General features: G+C 34.2%; 1 protein-coding gene across 1 annotated transcript; it reads right to left on the bottom strand.

The window, feature by feature from the left end:
• Positions 1–839: 839 nt before the first annotated feature.
• arhgap19 (Rho GTPase activating protein 19) lies at positions 840–17,430 on the bottom strand. Its single transcript, XM_028016133.1, has 12 exons — positions 17,328–17,430; positions 15,596–15,855; positions 14,521–14,601; positions 11,746–11,955; positions 10,866–11,092; positions 10,081–10,167; positions 8,732–8,797; positions 7,963–8,169; positions 5,938–6,042; positions 4,848–4,940; positions 4,621–4,722; positions 840–3,511 (listed from the first exon to the last, which is right to left on the bottom strand). Exons 1-12 carry the CDS (start codon positions 17,369–17,371, stop codon positions 3,455–3,457), a joined length of 1,539 nt encoding a protein of 512 aa, XP_027871934.1. The 5' UTR covers positions 17,372–17,430; the 3' UTR covers positions 840–3,454.
• Between the last annotated feature and the right edge of the window lie 1,382 nt (positions 17,431–18,812).

Genomic DNA, 18,812 nt, shown 5'->3' with positions numbered 1-18,812 from the left:
TGACCATTGTAGATAGACGATAAAAGAAAAAATTCCACAAAAAAAGACATTTTTAGATTGTCAATAAATTTTCTTTAGTTTGAAAAGTTGAAGATTTTGTTTAAAAAAAATTAACTCGGAAATTTTTCAACTGATCTCAGAAATTTTCTAGAAATAAAAATAAGGACATTTCTTTGAAAAGTCAAACCATAGAAATTCAAAAAACAAATATTTTGAAATTAATTTCAGACATTTTATAGGAAAAAATCATGGAAATTTCTCAATTTGAAAAATCTAAAATTTGCTTAAAAAAAAGAAAATAAAATTTTGGTTAATCTCGGAAATTTCTAGAGAAAATAGGAAAATCTTTCAGTTTGAAGAGTCAAAAATATGCTAGAAAAAGCTGAAATTTGGAAACTAATTTCAGAGAATTTCTTAATAAAAAAGGGATGTTTTTGAGTTTGACATGTTGAAGATTTGCTAGAAAACAAATTAGAAATCTTTACATTAATCTCAGAAATTTTCTAGAAAAAAACATGGAAAATTCTGAATTCGAAGAGTTAAAAATTTGCTAGAAAATAAATCAGAAATTTTCTTTTAAAAAAAAAAAAGACATTTTTGAGTTTTAAAGTTTTCGACATTTTGAAATTAATCTCCAGTCTTACTGAAAAAACATGGAAATGTCTGAATTTGAAAAGGTTCCATATTTAAGTCAATAGTTAAAAGAACTCGAGGGCTTCTATTATTTCTAACAAAATGACGACGTCCTCTAGTGGAGAAATGAAGACATACATCACAATCACACTACTTAATAGAAATATAATCGATTCAGAAAATCTACATAAACTCACAAAACGCTGTTTGTTAGAAGATGAAAAAATTTAATCCAAACAGATGGCTTACTAAGGAACACTCTGTACAAGGTTAGCTTATTTTACATAGAAAAAATTACAAAAACATGTAACCACAGTTAAAACCACGTAGGAGAAGTCACAGGTTAATTCAACACAATATTGGGAGTGTTGTGCTTGGACAAACCAAACAGAATATTATTAAAGTGACCTGTTAGCATCCAAACAATAAAATAAAAAAAGTGTAGTAATTGAAAAAATTAAATTAAAATGTCACTTATCTCCACATTTCTTCTAAATTTCCTCGCAGGCCAGAGGAAATGTAACAAGTTTACTCTGAGTGTTTATGTGCAACTTAAAAATAATACTTCACAGCACAATGTAACAGTTTTAAAGACTGAACATGTTTCTCTTACTAAGAAATGATTCCAGAAATTAAACCCAAAGTGAATCCCAAAACCCAGCCTCTTCACAACCAAAAATTTATCTTGAGACAACAGATAAATATCAGTTTAATTCTCAAAATAAAACCGATGTACGTCTAGAAAAAAGAACAAGGCATCCAAACCCAGATAAATGAGGTATATTATTGTCCTTCTGTCAGGTTCAGCCCTTCATCACTTTCATCAATCCATCTTTCCTGCTTCCTCAGAGCGTCCAAAAACTCAAACAAGATACAACAGCAGCACATTTCCAGTTCAGGTAAGAGAATCAATCTTAAAGGAGAAACGTGGCTCCATCACATGATAAATCACAGGTTACTGTAACGTGGCCTCCAAACAGAAATCACTTTTAGTATTTTAAGGAAAATACTGCTAGGGAGAACTAGTGGAGATCTGGGGGTTTAGAGGAGAGGCCGTGTCAGTGTCTATCTACGACGGTATATTGGGGCAAATGTAGAGTGAAAAAAGTACATTTCCACCAAAAAAAATTTCTTTTCAAACTAATAAAATTTCTCAGTTTGACAAGTTAAAAATTTCCTAGAAAAAAACTCTAATTTTGAGATATCAGAAATTTTCTTGAAAAAAATTTAAAAATTCAGAATTTGAAAAGTTCAAAGTGAAAACTAAGAAGTTTTATAGAAAAAACAAGGAAATTTCTTAGTTTGAAAAGTCAAATATTTGCTAGGAAAAAGACGCCAAAGGTTTGAGATTGATCTCAGAAATTTCTTTTGAAGAAACTTGAAAATTTCAGAGTTGAAAATTTGCACACACAAAAAACTCAGAAATATTTACATTTTCTAGACAAAAATGTTAAAATTCTGAGTTTGAAATGTCAAATTTTTGCTAGGGAACATAAAATCCTAAACTTTGAGATTAATCTCAGAAATTGTCTAGAAAGATAATAGTGGAAATTTCTCAGTTCCAAATAAAAAAATTTTTTACTTTTGGAAATTTTCTTAGTGTCAAAAGTTCTCTCTAGAAAATTTATTTGATTAATCTAAAAAAAAAATCAGAAAATATTCATCTTTTCAAGCTCAGAAATGTTCAAGTTTTTTGTTTTCTATAAAGTTTTAAGTTTTTTGGTGGAAATTTTGCTCTTTTTTTTTGTTCTACATATAATGGTCCTAATACGCCATCATGTCATAAAGTCTGAAAACACACAAAAACCACGCCTTATTTCAGAACAAAAAACAAAAGTGTTAATGATTCTGCAAAGGTAAAAATCAACAATCTGATCATCAATTTACTTTCTTTTGTGTTTGCTTTACCCAATCATCACCTGTTGTGCTTTTTGTTCATTTCTGCTCAAACTGGTGGGAAAAAATCCCTCCCTTCAACTTCCACTTAAGCCAACAACAAATCCTCCAAACTCCATCAGGCAAAAATAACTTCCTGTCATCAATGAACCCAAATAAAAATAAATAAAACACCTCAAAATAAAGGTAATGTTACATTTGATGTTCCATTAAAATACAACAGTTGATGTTCTCATTGAACAGCATTTAGGGAGAGCGGTGGTAAGAGCTCAACTAAAACGTTTAAAAATTACACTGAAAAAAGAGAACAGGAAATATAACTTAAATATATTTAAACTAATTAGTCACCAATAATCAAATTAAGCTTACCCAAGTTAATTTATTAAGTTTATTATGTATTTTCAAGTTAAACAAATGTAAATAATGTAAGCTTGATAAACTTCATTCAATTATTGGTGACTAATTAACAAATCTTTTTTAAAGTTGGAGCTCCGGTCTCAATTTTCAGTGTAGGATGTCTCAAAAAAACAAAGTGTAAAGCTAACTGACATTGGATCAATCATCTCACTTTCACAAACTGCTCCCAAAATTACACAATTCCCATTAAAAAAAAAAGACGCACTGTATATATAAAACAATTTCTACAACATTTATATATATTCTGCGTTTTTCAGAGTGTCAGTGGTTTTCCTTTATATAGCAGAACCCTGAAGCTAATCCGCTAGCTGCTGATATTCGTCATGTATTGTTACGACTCTAATCTGTAAGCATTCCTAAAATGTTGTCATTCTAAATAAAACATGCAAACCTGTATAACTATTTGTACCACTTTAAATGGCTCAATCTGACATTAGTCACAGCTGGACACAACCTAAATATTCACATGTGTAATGGCTGTTTGATACTGTCCCAGTCCAATCTTGGTTCATATTGACACTTCCTGAGCCGGAGAGAAACACATCCTGGAGGCGGAGGGAGAGTCCTGCCGAGAAAAGAGAAGCAGGAGTTTAAATTACACATCAGGTCAAACTTTCAAACAGCATATGATCCACAGTCACAAAACAATAGTTACAACCTGAACAAACAAACAATATAATGTCTGGGAATGTTTTTCCAAATATATACTGTATTTAGGGTTCATTCTGCTTTAAACTAAATCCAGTTTATTTGTTTAGAAAATCACAATCGAACTCTGATGAAGACTGAAATCGTAGGCCTCGGATCGGTTGACGTGAACTGTACTGGAGACCGCTCCAAAAGCAGGAAGTGGACTATAGAGCAGAGCATTCTGGGTAAATACAATCAAAACGAGCCACAAGAGTCTAACGCTGGAAGGAGAAATGGCTCACGGTCTTTTATCAGACAAAAGAGAAATCCTACAAACATTAAAAATCTGACGCTATTTCATTTTTGTTTACATTTTGCAAAGAAAAAAGTTGCGCTCATGTCTTCTTCAGAGGTTTTTGTGTCGTTTCCTTCAGTGCAGCACCACCACAGGTGAGGAGGGGAACAGGTTTTTCAATTAGTTTAGATCATGTGAGACAGAGCAGCTGAAAATGTAACAAATGTCGCAATTTTAGCCAAAAATCAAACCGATTCTATCGGCTTGAACATGTTGTAGGGAACAAAGGAGCAGCTAATTTTAACCCAGTTCGTCTTATCTGATAAATTTTCATACTCCAGGGTTACTTGTGGAGAAAAAGTTCATCTCTGATGCGTCTTCCTTCTGATTGTTTGGGATTTTTAGTGAGTCTTTTTTTTTTCCAAGAAAAATTGAGCGTCCAATTTTTCCCAAGAAAATCCATCAGAACTGAAGAAGAAGAGATTGAAGCCAAAAGCTCTACATCTTGTCACACTTTATGGCTATAGATTTAACTTTTACAATAAAGAGTCAATCAAATGTTTTGATCTATTGTAGATAAAAACTATACAATTTTAAAAACTCAAGCAATGAAAATCCAATCTGTATTATCTCAAAAATCCTAAACGTACTTCTTCCTTTCTGAGTGTGTTGGGGACAAACTTTAGAAACCATGAAAACATCAAAAGTTTCTGTGTTTCGTAGAATAAACAGGTTTGAGTTTGTCATACCTTAGAAACCTTGAGAGGTTTGTTTTTGTGAAAGATGAAATCTGGATTTTTAACTACAAGTCCTGCTTTCCCCATGACAGAACCGGCTGACGGACTGTTCACCTGTAAAGCATGAAAACAAAGATAACGGTATGTAGAGATGTTGTCACAGTGCCCCCTGGTGGATGACGAACTACAATGCTTCACATTATTACAGAGTGGTAAACATTTGGAAACTCAAAGCTCACCGACTGGAGGAGGATATTTTCTTTTCCTAGTTTTTTTCCAGCAGCTTCAGGTGAGATGTGTCTCTCTCTCATCTGCTCGCCTCGAGCTTTTCGCTAGTAACACAGAAACGAGTAAAAAGCAAATAACACCAGAATTTATGATTAAAAAGGAAAAATATTTGTAAAATAAGTCAACTATTTAGTAAAATTATGTTCTTTACAATATAACTGAATGTGTATTGCTTCTTTAGTACAATGCAATGTTTCCACATTTTGTCACATTACAAACACAACTATGTCACACACAATGTATTTTATTGGGGTTTAAAACCAAAGGCCAACACGAAATACAGAACAATTGCAAAGAAGGGGGGAAAAAAACATTAAATAAATATTTGAAAAGTGTGGTATTCATTTATATTAAACCTTGAACCAAAATGCAACTTTTTGCCTTCAGAAATAATCTAAATGTAGGGCTGAACAACATGGCTGAAAAATGTATTAAGCGTATTATATCAATAATTCTTTTTTTTATATATATATATATATCTGAAATACTACCAAACTGGTGGTGTGATCTTTCCAGTTTTATCCACAATTTTCACTCTTCCATCTTTAAGCAGTTATGAGGCATGGTGGAGAAACCTGAAACTGCTGCTGCGCCAGTTACTCAACAAGGTGTTGCTAAGTAACCAAAGAATGAGTGAGTTGCTAGGTAACCAAAGAGTAATTCCACACACTTTGCTTAGCTAGCAGAGAGAAGTTGAGCAGCTAAAGTCTTTCCTCTGCCTACATCTCCCAGAATGCCATGTGGTTCTGGATCAGAGTTCAGTGAACCTATCAGACATATTATCTATTGATATTTATTATGTGTTTATCACCATATACATATATACGTATATAGTTAATGATTTATTGTCCAGCCGTATCTAATTAGTGAAAAAAGATTCTCAGCATAAAGGCAGCTGTTCTCATAGGTTTTGCTAGAGAAAAATCAGAGAACAAACAGCATCATGAAGGATAAGGAACACATCAAACTTTGAGTTTGTCCAGCAATAAAAATACATCCTGACGTTTATGGTTGCGAAAAGACAAGATGCAGATTTCTTACCTTGATAAAGCCACCAAAGGAGCGGGAACGAGGATGCTTCTTACTGGCGGCTGGAGGGAGCAGATGATCCTCGCTAGATGTTCCTGAATGAGTCTGTTTGACGAGCTGGACAGAAACACAAAGATCAGAAATATCCAAACAGACAAAGTTTGGCTGCATGATGAGCAGCCAGCTTTATGTTTCCATTCTAAGCCAGGGATCTGCAACCTGCGGCTCTTTGGACCTTTCACAGTGGACATTAATAAATTTGGCAAAAAGTAATAAAATAGTAAAGATATAACAACAAATGCAGGTTTGAGCGTTTTAAAAAAAATTTGATGGGGTATTTGTAAATAGTAATAATAGTAGTAAATATTCACAAAAGAATGACACTAAAATAACCAGTAAAATTTATTTATATACGTTTTTCCTCATTGGATGGAAACTTTGTTCATTTCCCAAATCAAAAATCATCTTTACATTAGGGCATCAGTTACTGCAACTAACGATTATTGTTATAATCAATACAACCACCTATTTTGACAATTAATCAGATTTAAAAATCGGCACAACCTACATTTTTCAATAAGCACTTTTTTAAATACAATATTAGAAATACATTAAGAGATGTAAAAAAAACCAAATAATTTAATTCCTTGTTTATACTCTAGTTAATGATTAATTGATTAGTAAATGAGTTGACAATTTTTACAATAAACGATTAATCACGATTAATCGTTTCGACCCTCCTTCATATAGCAACATTTTGCACCCAGATCAAAATTTTGGCTTTAGTTTCAAGAGCTCACAGACGTTAATTATATGTAAATAAACTTTAGGGGAAATAAAATAAGGAATCGTTTTCTAGCATTTTCCAAAAATATCAATATCCAGTAGAAGAAAATTTATCCATCCACTTTATGGCAAAAATGTTGTCTTTTGTTTTATAATCTAAAAACAGAAATAAAATGTAGGGGTGGGCATTTATCACGTTTATCATGATAAAGAATTTTGATTTATCATTTTCAAAACCCTAACACTGTTCATATTGTTGGACTTAGTGTCTATTTTACTATTTTCTCCATTGTTTGTTCAGTAAGTTTTAATAATTATAAATAAAAATGAAATTATTCATTTTGTGTGCAGTTTAGTGACACAAATCACACTTCTTTATGCAAGTTGTGTCCTAAAGAAGCATTCAAGAGCAGAAATGTGTGTTTTGGGGCTACAATTACTGAAACAAACAATTACCTTAAAAAGATGTAATAAATAGTTCTTATCGTGACTTTTATCGTTATCACAATACTACCACAAACTATCACAATATCACAAATAAAATGATAGTTCTTCAAACATAAGAACAAATTTTCTTTAGTAGATATTTTTCAAAAACTATAAAGTCTTTCTTCAAAAGATTATGTAACATTTACAGGATGGAAGTAGAGGAAAATGTCTCTTTCAGTTGAAAATATTGCAGACTCCTGTTCTAAGCAGAAAGAGTCTAAAAAACAAACGTGTATGAGCTATTTCTCCATTTTCAGTTAAATCTTTTAATTTACATTATTTGGTTTATTTTTATTTGCTTATTTTCTGGTTGATTTAGAATTTTTGTTTAACTTTAGTTATTTAGAACAAGGTTTTTGGCTAGTAATTCATTGAGTTAGTTAATTAATTTCAGTTTGGGACTTGGGTGTTTCACAGTATGAATACATAGGATTTAGGAAGCTCATTATGCACATGGGTGGTCACATGGTTTAGGGTGAGGATTAGGGTCCTCTGTCTGTCAGTGAACAGGTGAGACAATCAGAGCAGGAAAAGCAGCAGAATCCTGTAACTTATTTGCCTAAATTATGGAATAAAGCAAGAACTGCATTCTTGACTTTTGGTCTTTTTGGAACTCCGTAAGCCAGAAACCCACGGTGCATCAAGTGTCTATTTGAATTGAATTCACTTTTGCTTTGATCACTTTGAAGTCTTAAGTTTTTAGATTTTTGAATTTTGTGTTTTTGGACACATAGTCACAACAAAAAGTTTTCCCAACTCAACCTGTCGGACAAGTTTCTTCTTCTTGGCAGAGTCGGGCATGTTCTGGTGAACGTGTCTGAACAGCTCCTTCAGGGCCTCCTCTGTGTACTGCAGAGCCGGTGACTGACTCTGCTCCTGCACAGCGCGGCCCGAACCAGCTGTCCGCTTCAGAGGCGGCGACGTCCGCTGGGCAGGAGAGCCGCTGACAGCCAGCAGCTCCAGGTCATCCTGAGACCAAACGGAGAAAAAAAAAAAATCACACTTCAAACAGGAAGCTCAAGCTTTACATTTAAAAACAAATCAGAAAATTCTTAGAACGGCGTCTTGACGGATCAGCAGACATGCGCTTTTGTTTAAACAGCCATATGACAAGTTACATCGTCACTAACAGCTGTATGACATCCTGACTTGGTGTTACTACGCTTTTAAACCAACACAATCCATGGTGGTTTAAAAGCGGTGGTTTAAAATATAGTATATAATACTATATTATTATTATATTTAATAATATAGTTATTAAAAATAATTAATTGACTTAATTTCTCTTTTTTACTACTTTTACCCTTAAAATACTGGCAAAGTACAATCAAAGTCTGAAGAGGACATCTTTTGTCTTGCCACCATTTTGTAAAATGTACATTTATATTTGAGCAGAATGGATAATTATTTTTGTTTGAAAATCTTCAACAGACAAAATAAAAAGAATAAGAGAAAAATTTGCCTCTTCAAAAAGCTGACATCGCTGCTGAAACTCGTTTAAAACAGTAAAACTAAGAAACGTTAAGCTCACCTTAGTCTGCAGAACCTTGGTTCCGTTAAAATGGACCCTGGCATATTCCCTCAAATAGACTGGAGCCTGAAAAAGTGACAATAATCAGAAAGTTAGTGAGGAGAGGAACAGATAAGCCACATGTTTCTAGTAAATTCTGTTTGGTTTTGTTTTCAACTTGTCAACATGCTGGATCACTAATTCACTCAGGGCTGGAACTATCAATTGTGTAGGTAATCAATTATTCTACCGATTATTTTATAGATTATTCTGACGATTCATCAGATTAAAAAAAAGAGGTAAGTTCTCCAGGTTTTTCCATTTAACCACTTAAGTTTTTTCTTATATACTTTCTAATAGACTAGACAAAATCATCAGGAAAGCTGGCTCTGTACTGGGACTAAGGCTGGAGTCCCTGGAAACTGTGGTGGAGAGGAGGACACTGAAGAAGGTTCTGTCTATTATGGACAATAAACAGCACCCTCTCCACCACATAGTGGACAGACAGTATCACAGGAATACAGGATACAGGAAATCCTTCCTGCCACATGCCATCTCACTGTACAATAAAAGCTAAATCATTGTTCTGCACTAATCAGTCCAATTTTGCACAACTGCACTGTGGCACACTTGCTGTACATATATTTACATATACATACTTTATCTGCATTTTTTGAATCCTTGCAAGGACTGCTCTTAAGTTGCTTTTTATATTGACAGCATGTTATATTTTATTTTTATTTTGTCTTGTCTACAATTGCTACTCAGTGGTGGTTGTTGTGTGTCTTGTCTCTATGCTGCTGTAACTGCGAAATAATTTCCCTGCTGGGATGAATAAAGTAATTCTATTCTATTCTATTCTATTCAGAAATGCATTAAAATATGCAAATAACTCAGTTGCTTTTTCAAAATCATAAATTTAAATATTATTCCTTATGTTACTTAGTGAACACTTGATCATTTGTAGCAATGGATTCATCTGCAACTAAAAGAAAATACTGTCTTTAATCTGATTATTTTTTGGATTAATAGATGATAGAAAAAGTGCATAATACTTGAGGAGTACTATTACACTCGTCAAATACAACTTGACGAGTTCTGGGTAAAAGATATTGCAGTACAAAGAAAGTTTTTGTCTTAAATGCTAAATTTATATGTTTTTGTACAGTTTTGACCTAATTACTGCTCTGATTGTGTTGTTCTTTCAGCAAATCCTAATTTTTAAAGTCTGCATACTCCAGATAATGATTAATCAATTATTAAACTACTTGATATTTATTCCTATAATCGATTAATCACGATTAATTTTTTCAACCTCCAGTTCACTAATAAGAAAAGATTACTCTGCAGAGTGTGTAGAAGCCAATCACCCTGAAGAGCTTCTGTGAATGCTTGATGAGGAAGGCCATGCTGCTGTTCAGTTTCTTCAAATTGTCTTTAAGGTCGCCGGCTGTCATCTGAAGGCAGGAGAAAAAGTCAAAAAACAACAAACTGCAGCACTAAAGAGAACCTGTCAATGTTTTAATGCTAAAATGTGTAGAAAATGTGATATTTAGGCCTTATGCACATGTAACCAGGTCTTTATAAAAACAAATATCCCTGTCAAATAGTTTAAAAAGTAAGTTAGTACGCACAGGATCCATTTCAGAAAAGCTTTCATTCATATAGACTTCCGCCCCCCTGAGCGTTGTTTTAAACATGCCAAACCCATAGAGGGCAGTGTAGCACAAAACTAAAATGTGTCAACGCATCAGATTGCTTCAAAACGGCCACCACTTCCTGTTAGGAATTAAACATGGCGCCAGGAAGTTCATTTATGTGGATAGATGTATATATATTGAACTATAATTAAAAGTTTAACAACATATAAAGTTACTAAAACACTAGAAAATGTCGATGGGAAATCATGTCAAAGCAAGTATGTGGATATATTGGTGTGTTATTTGGCACTAAATCTCAATTTTCCACAAATAAACACACAAACACAAATACAGAGTTTTTAGAAATAATCATTTTTAGGGACATCAAACTGAGTTTTTGTGTGGATGAAAGCCAAAACAAAGAAAAACTTATTTGTTTTCCCAGAAATCTGTCCAAATGTGGTCTTAAAGGGTTATATAGGATGGAAATGATTTGGATATATATCCCATCTTACATGTCTGGGCCAGAGGACATGCGGGGCAAACATGAGCGCCAGGTTGTAGGCAGACATCTTGTTCTTGTCCTGCTGCTTGGCGGTGTGGTAGAGCAGGTCCAGCAGCAGTTTGAGCAGCGAGCGGTTGGCCTGCGGTAACAACAGGAAGAGGAGCTGCAGGGCCTCAATCTGACGCTCCTTGTTTGGAACCGCTGTTTTATTTCCTTTTTCATCAAACAGAGTCATGTCTGGAAGAAAATTAGTTTAAAATGTAAACGTCCATTATTTCTGTATGACAGCATATCATTGGAGATAAAAAAGGATTAAAACACTCAGATATTTTCTAGAAAACCCTCCGAAATTGAGATTAATCTCAGAAATGTTTTAGAGAAAAACTTGGAATTTTCTGAGTTTGAAAAGTCAAACATTTGCCACAAAAATTTATAAATTTTCAAGAAAAAAAAACATAAAAATTTCTGACTTTGAACAGTTGAATATTTGCTTTAAAAACTCTGAAAATCTCTAGAAAAAACCTTGGAAATTTCTCACTTTGGAAAGTCAAGAATACGCTGCATTAAACCTCAGAAACTTTGCTGAAAAATTTCAGAAATTTTGAAATGAATCTCAGAAATTTTTAGAAAACAAAAATGGACATTTCAGAGTTTGAAAAGTCAAAAATGTGCTTAAAAATAAAAAAACATGAAAATAGCCATGTTTTTTTTCTATAAAATTTCAGAGATTAATCTACAAACTTCTTAGTTTTTTTAATGGAAATTTACTCTTCCATTTTCCCTTCCATATAAAATGGCCGTAATACGCCGTCGTATTTCTGTGGCTAAAACCACAGGAGTCAAATTTTTAAATATTTCTTTCACAGCTTTACGTGCATAGATTTTCCTACCAGCTATCTTCAGGTGCACATGGAAGTGTCGGTGTGTCAGCAGAGGCTCCGGCAGCTCTCCCAGAAAAGTCTTAAGTAGAGAGGCAACATCGTTGGGGTGAAAATCTCCGGCCTCCAGGTCGACATCCGCCCCGCCGTTAAGGAGCTCCTTCAAGGCGTGCTGCCGAACGCTGTTCCCCGGCACCCGGAACAAACCCTCCACATGTAGATCTGAGTCAGAAAAATATTGCACCATTTCAAATTTGAGCAGAGCAAATAAATATAATAAAATGAATATGTTGTTAATTGTCTGAGACGTTGTTGGTCAGAATCTGAATGTTTGGATCTATGTAATTAGATTACAAGAACTGAATGCAAGTCTGTCATTACAAAATACCTGCACATTTTGCAAAATTCAAAAGTTTTCCAGAACTTTCCAATTATTTAAGATGATTTGCAAAGTCTAAAAAAATTTGAGTTGGGTAGTAACTAACTACACTTACTCAGTTAAATTTACTTGAGTAACATTTTAGGGGAAAAATTTGTTTTAGGAGTATTTTTACTGCGCCGCACTTTTTACTTGAGTAATTTTATTATGAAGTATTTCTACTCTGACTTGAGTAAAAATTCTGAATTTTCTACCCACCAAATGATAAACAAACTCTGTTAAAGTTTCATACGTTTTTTATTGAAAGAAACTGACTTGGAAAATCTTTCTTTTGCCTGATTTCATTATTTTATAATTATGTTATTTATATTACACCGTGTTCCAAATTATTATGCAAATTGGATTTAAGTGTCTTTGAATCACTATAATTAATTTCAGAGAGCTGGGCTGATTAGTTTGTGTGGTGAGCTCAATTAAAGGAAAATCTACGTAAGAAGGATGTTCCACATTACTAAACAGGCCACAGGTTTCAAGCAATATGGGAAAGAGAAAGGATCTCTGCTGACGAAAATCATCAGATAGTGTAGTGCCGTATGACAAGATATGAAAACATTAGATATTTAACAAAAACTGAAGCGTTATTGTACTGTGAAGAGATTTGTGGCTGATTCAGAACAAAGATGGGTTTGTACAGATAAAGGCAAAATGAGGAAGATTTCTGTTAGACAAATTCATAGGTTTAACTGTTTGCCCTTTCAAAGCAGCAAACAGTTATTTGAAGCTGCTGGTGCCTCTTGAAGCTCAAGGTGGAGGATCCTCCAGAGGCTTGCGGTGCATGAACCTATCGGCCCCCTAACCAGACCTCACAAGCAGAAACGGTCGCAGTGGGCCCAGCCGTACATGAAGATTAATTGTCAAACAAACTTGTTCACTGATGACTGCTGTGCAACCCTGGATGGTCCAGATGGACGCAGTAGTGGATTGGTGGTGGATGTCCCAACACGACTGTGACGTCAGCAAGGAGGTGGTGGAGTCATGCTTTGGGCCAAAATCATGGGGAGAGAGAGAGAGAGCTGGTCGGCCCCTTCAGAGTCCCTGAAGGTGTGAAAATGATCTCAGAAAGTATATGGACCTTCTGACTGATCACTTTCTTTCATGGTTCAAAAAGAAGAGCCGTACCTTCTGTAGCAAAATCATCTTCATGCATGACAATGCACCATCTCATGCTGCAAGGAATACCACTGTGTCATTGGCTGATGTGAGCATAAAAGGGGAGAAACTGATGGTGTGGTCACCATCTTCCTCTGCCCTCAACCCTATTGAGAACCTTTGGAGTTTCCTCAAGCAGAAGATCTGAGGGTGGAATGCAGTTCATATCAAAACAGCAGCTCTGGGAAAGTATTCTGACATCCTGCAAAGAAATTCAAGCAGAAACTTTCCACAAACTCACAAGTTCAATGGATCAATAATTGTGCAGGTGATATCAAAGAAGAAGTCCTATGTTAACACGTAACTCGGTCTGTTAAGATGTTTTTGATTGAAATAGCTTTTGATTTTAGTACATGTGACCACTTAATGCTGCACATTCAAAGAATGACTGTTTGCAGTTCTTTATAATCCAGAAAATGTTTAGAAAATCTGCTGTGCAAAATAATTTGGAACAGTGCATTTTGAGTTTTTTATTTTTGAAAAAAATACTGCTCTCATGGGGAGCTTAGTTCAGTAAAATTGGATTTATACTGTAATAGGTCATGACTTGAAAATTATACTGACCATCATTTGCATTGACCATTTAGGAAAATCTGAGAAAATATCACTTTCATAATAATTTGGAACACGGTGTAGTTATTTTCATTTTGCTCTTTAAAATACCTAAATTTCCACTTTATATTTTGGCCTGTCTGATAATGTGTTTTTTAAATATTAGATGATTGACATTTTAATCAGTTACTCAGTAGTTGAGTAGACTTTTGACCAAATACTGTTTAATTCGTACTTGAGGCATTTTTACTTTTACTGGAGTAAACATATATTGCAATAGAGCTACTCTTACTCTCGTACAATTTTTGGGTACTCTGCTCACCTCAGATTTCTACAGCGCTCATGCTTTATATTTGAAACATTCAAAATATGGAAGGGAAACAGATTAATTGATCCTTGGGATAAAAAAAAATTTGCAGTGAAACATTTAGACCGCATGCCAATTCCCAACTTCCAAGTTCACCACCAAGATCCATAATCTCATCACTAACTGCTTAGGGGTGAAAGTACGTAAGAACACAAATTATCAAACCAATAAAACAAAAGCTCCTATGTATTTATCTGTTTTGAAGTCCTTTTTTACTCCAGAGAAAGACGAGGTTGTCCAAAGCTGGGATGAAAGAACTAGGAGTTTTATGATGTCTTACTTTTGCTGAGGAACTCAATAAGCTGATAGATCTGTGCGATGCAGCTCTCAGTCAGTGTGGTTCCAAAGACGACGGCTTTATCTGTTAAAGCATGGAGACCCATGAATTAATCACACAGTCAAAGTTCTAATTTAGTAATTATTTTATGAAAACATAACATAAACATTTCAGATTATGTCTGATAATGCTTTCATGTTAAATAAAGAATGTCATTTTGTGTTGTATTGCATTTTGAATTGCAACACATCCAGTGTGAAAAACTTTGTCTTTATTCCATTAATATTGAAAAAACAAGAAAGAAAATAAATTAACATCACAAATGAATAAGTTTGTTCATGTGATGAGTCTTAAACATAAAACATGATGTGCCACAATCCTCCAAACACTTCCTGTTGCCTTTTTCTTCACCTTTTCCGCCAGTGGTAACATCCAGTTATGATCACATGACTTATGTGATGTGAAAAAATCATTTCTATTGCAGTTTTGCAAAATCCACTAATTTCAATACGTCTGGAAAAAATGTTTCTTTTTAAAATCACCTCATCCTACTTACGTTTTTTCTAAATTAGTACGTTTCTATTAAGCAGATTTATTTCTGTAATTCGCACATTTAGAGTCAAAAGAAATGCAGCAAGTGTGATGTTTTAGATTCACTTCAGTTACATCTTTAACAAAATGTAGAACAGGTTAAAAATGCAGCTTAGCAGACTCAAAGTGAAACATAAATAAATATAAAATGTGTTGTTCTTTAAAGGGGGGCAATGAAGTGATGTGAAGTTTAATGTTAGCAAAAAATGATTTTTTTGTTGAATTTCTCAACAAAAAAGTTAAACGCTAACATTAAAATTTCCGGTTTTACTCAGATAAAGATTTTAAACCAACCATTTAAATTATATCCAAGTTTGTGCACAACTTCTATAGCTTAAAAAAATCTAATACATTCAGTTTTTTAGAACTCATTCCATATCCATTATTTTTTTCACTTTAATCAATCAACTATTTAGTTGATTGATCAACTATTTAGTTGATTGATTAAAGACAGTCATCATGACCATGTGACGTGAGTGATTTTTACCTTTTCGCTTAAGGAAGTTGAAAGAGCGGAAAAAGCCTCCATTTCCACTTGTCGGGGTTTTGGGGCAATCCTCACCAAGCAGCTGGGCGAACTCGGTCCCAGGAAGGTCGATAAGCCTTGTTATGTTACTGAGCACAAGTTCCAGGAATGCTTCGGGGTTCTCGTGGCGGAGTTTCTCAACAAAAAAATCTGGGTTGAAGATGACCGGCGGTCTGACAGAACAAGAGGAGCCAGGCGACTCATCACAGTGGGTCACCATGCTTCCGAGAAGGAAACACACAACAATCAGACAGGAAGATAACTGAAGGTGAAAATGAGATGTGTGTGTGATTGCGACATCTTAATCAAAAAATGTATTTTACATTTTCAATTTCACAAAAAGAAAGTGGAAACATACTAGAAACAAAACAGGGATAAGATTCTAGCTAACCCAGTGGTGTCCAAACATTTCCCAAAATAGACCAGAATCCTAAAGTTGAAAGTACACAACTTTAGGATTCCTGTTTTCCAGCTTAAAACACATAATATTGCTGTTATTTCTGTTTGCTCAGCAATAAATTGAACATATTTTTTAAGGAAACAAAGTGGCTATCTTTTGTCTATGCTAACTTTTTGGGTTACTTTTTCAGGGGTTTTTTTATTGCCAGCAACAAAAACAAGACATTTCTTCAAAAACATTTGAATAAATGTTGTTTTTTTGTAAATAAAATTTACTGTGTATTTATATCTCTACTTAAAATGGAGTTAAAATTAAAATAAAAAATACTTTATGCTTAAGACATTCCATCAAATAATTAAATTTGTCATTGAAATTCTTGTGCTAAAAAATAACAAAAGTCCCCAAAGGAGGGGCAAATTTCTAACATTCTGGACCTGCAGGCAAGAGACACATAAATTATCCAAAGGTCCACAAACGGCCCCCAGGCCACACTTTGGACACCCTGACCTAACCTATGGTCTGTTGCTTATTGCATGCACAAACGAAGATGAATATCTTGTACATTTTTTCAAATTATCCGACTCAATTGCGCTTTAAAAAAAAAAATCTGCACTGTATTATTTTTTTACAGTAAATTTGCTTTGAATGTACAGTCTCCGATTGTTCTATTTATGTTTTTATATATAACCTTAGTTTGAATATGCATGCTGCCATTTACACATAAATTTCCCCACTGCTGGAAAGTAAAACTATTATTGGTTTACTTAACCATTTTGTAATTCCAGATCAGAAACTGTATTTCAGAAGAATTTGTTCAGTTTGGAATGATTTCATCTTGTTTTAGTCATTTTATTTATCTTACATAGAAAACTGTAGCGCTATCAAAAAGTATTTCGGACCCCTTAAATAAAATACTGCCCTTTACACACAGAAGTGCCAAATGCTAACATCAGGATCGTTACCTAAAACGGATAAGACCTGCATTTTCTCATTTAGATATTTTGATAGTAGTAAACATTAAGATAAAACAAAAACTGTACCCGGGTTCGCGTAAAACTGTATCTCGCGTTTTAATGATAAGAGTCAGGCAAAGTCAACGTTAGCAAGCTAACCGCAACGTCATGCAGTTAGCTTCTCTTGAAACCTGTTATTGCTAATCATAAGACATACTGCGCAAAAAAAAAAAACTGCCATAAGAAACAGCTAACGTTCAACGTAAAACCTCGGAAATGTTGTCTCTTCTCCAGTGTTGGAACTGACAAACACCTAATGACGGTAATATTGTTGATTTACCTTCTATTTTGCGTGCTTTCATCAACATCTTTCTCCGCAGCCATGTTCAGTTTGAATCCTGCGCTGTTGTCCCTAAAGCTCCGCCCACCTCAACAGCCATTGGTCAGTTCTTCAACGTAGGCGGCACGTGGCGACTCTGATTTGCATGTACCTTCCTGTGATTGGTCTGTTTGAATTTACTGTTTGTCAGTACAAAAGCATAAAGCTGGTTAATATACACAAAATTTCGGGCATTATTACTATTATTAATCCTCCTTATTTTCAAATATCGTCAAAGTAAACTATACAAATCACATTTTGTCATTGACTCCCTTTATTTTGCAGGATATGCTTTCAGTACTGTCAAATTGTGAAATGTTTTCAGTTCAGATAACATTTTACAAACGTATTCGCGAAAATGCAAATCAATATTTTGCCAAATAAGTATGACGACTTGTTAATGCTAAATACTACTTACTGACAAAGCAAGCCGATAAAGTTGATATGCAAGTCATGGCTATACAACAAAAACTTCAGTGGAGCTTAAAAAGAAGAATTTGGTGCACAAATTTTAATTTATTGAGGGTTATTTTACACAGTTCACACAGGTTCTAAATTATATACACTGAATCAAACAGTGGAAAAAATATTCAAATAAGAACTGCGTTTTTATTTGGGACTCTTGGGAGTTTGCAAACTCCCAAGACTGTAAGGATGGTTGTAATATTTCATTTTAACACTGAACATTTTCTCTTTCTTTCAGACAGTATCATCAGTATTATTTTACTGAATAGAATTCAGTAAAATAAAATTTACTGAATTAAATTTTTCAGTAAATTGGAAAATAAAATTGGATCCAATTACTGGGTACTGTTTAGTGGTATATGTTCTACTAAAAAACAGTGATGAATTTTTGAAGATCATAATTTTATTGTTATCACAGCAAATAATGCTGTGATGCCTACATACACCCTCACTAATATTCAATTAAATGTCCCTTCACACATTGGAGAGAAACCACACAATTCGTATATTTATGAATGGAGCTCCTTTGAATCTATAGTTACTATCCACCAGAGGTGGGGACTCGAGTCACATGACTTGGACTCGAGTCAGACTCGAGTCGTTAAAATCACGACTTGAGACTTGACTTGAAAAAAGGCTCAAAGACTCGGACTTGACTTTGACTTTCATGCCATTGACTTGGGACTTGACTCGACTTGAAGCTGTTTACTTGAAAAGACTTGATATTTTTTACTCAGTCTTAAAATTTAAAACACATTATTTATAAAGTGGCGTCATTAATTAATTTCACTCATTCCGCATCAATATGCGCAGACCGTCACTATGGTTTTCCTCTCTCCTTATGTATGTATGTGTACGTAGCTGCAGCACAACCAATCAAATTAACAGGATTTGGACGTTTAAAAAAACGCGGCAAAGCTGCAGAGCTCAGGGAACGAAATACGAAATAACCGCTGGAATATGCTAATTTCTTTTGGCTAC

The sequence above is a fragment of the Xiphophorus couchianus genome, chromosome 5, assembly GCF_001444195.1.
Source record: "Xiphophorus couchianus chromosome 5, X_couchianus-1.0, whole genome shotgun sequence".
NCBI lineage: Eukaryota > Metazoa > Chordata > Actinopteri > Cyprinodontiformes > Poeciliidae > Xiphophorus > Xiphophorus couchianus.
This window is presented reverse-complemented; position numbering and strand designations above follow the sequence as displayed.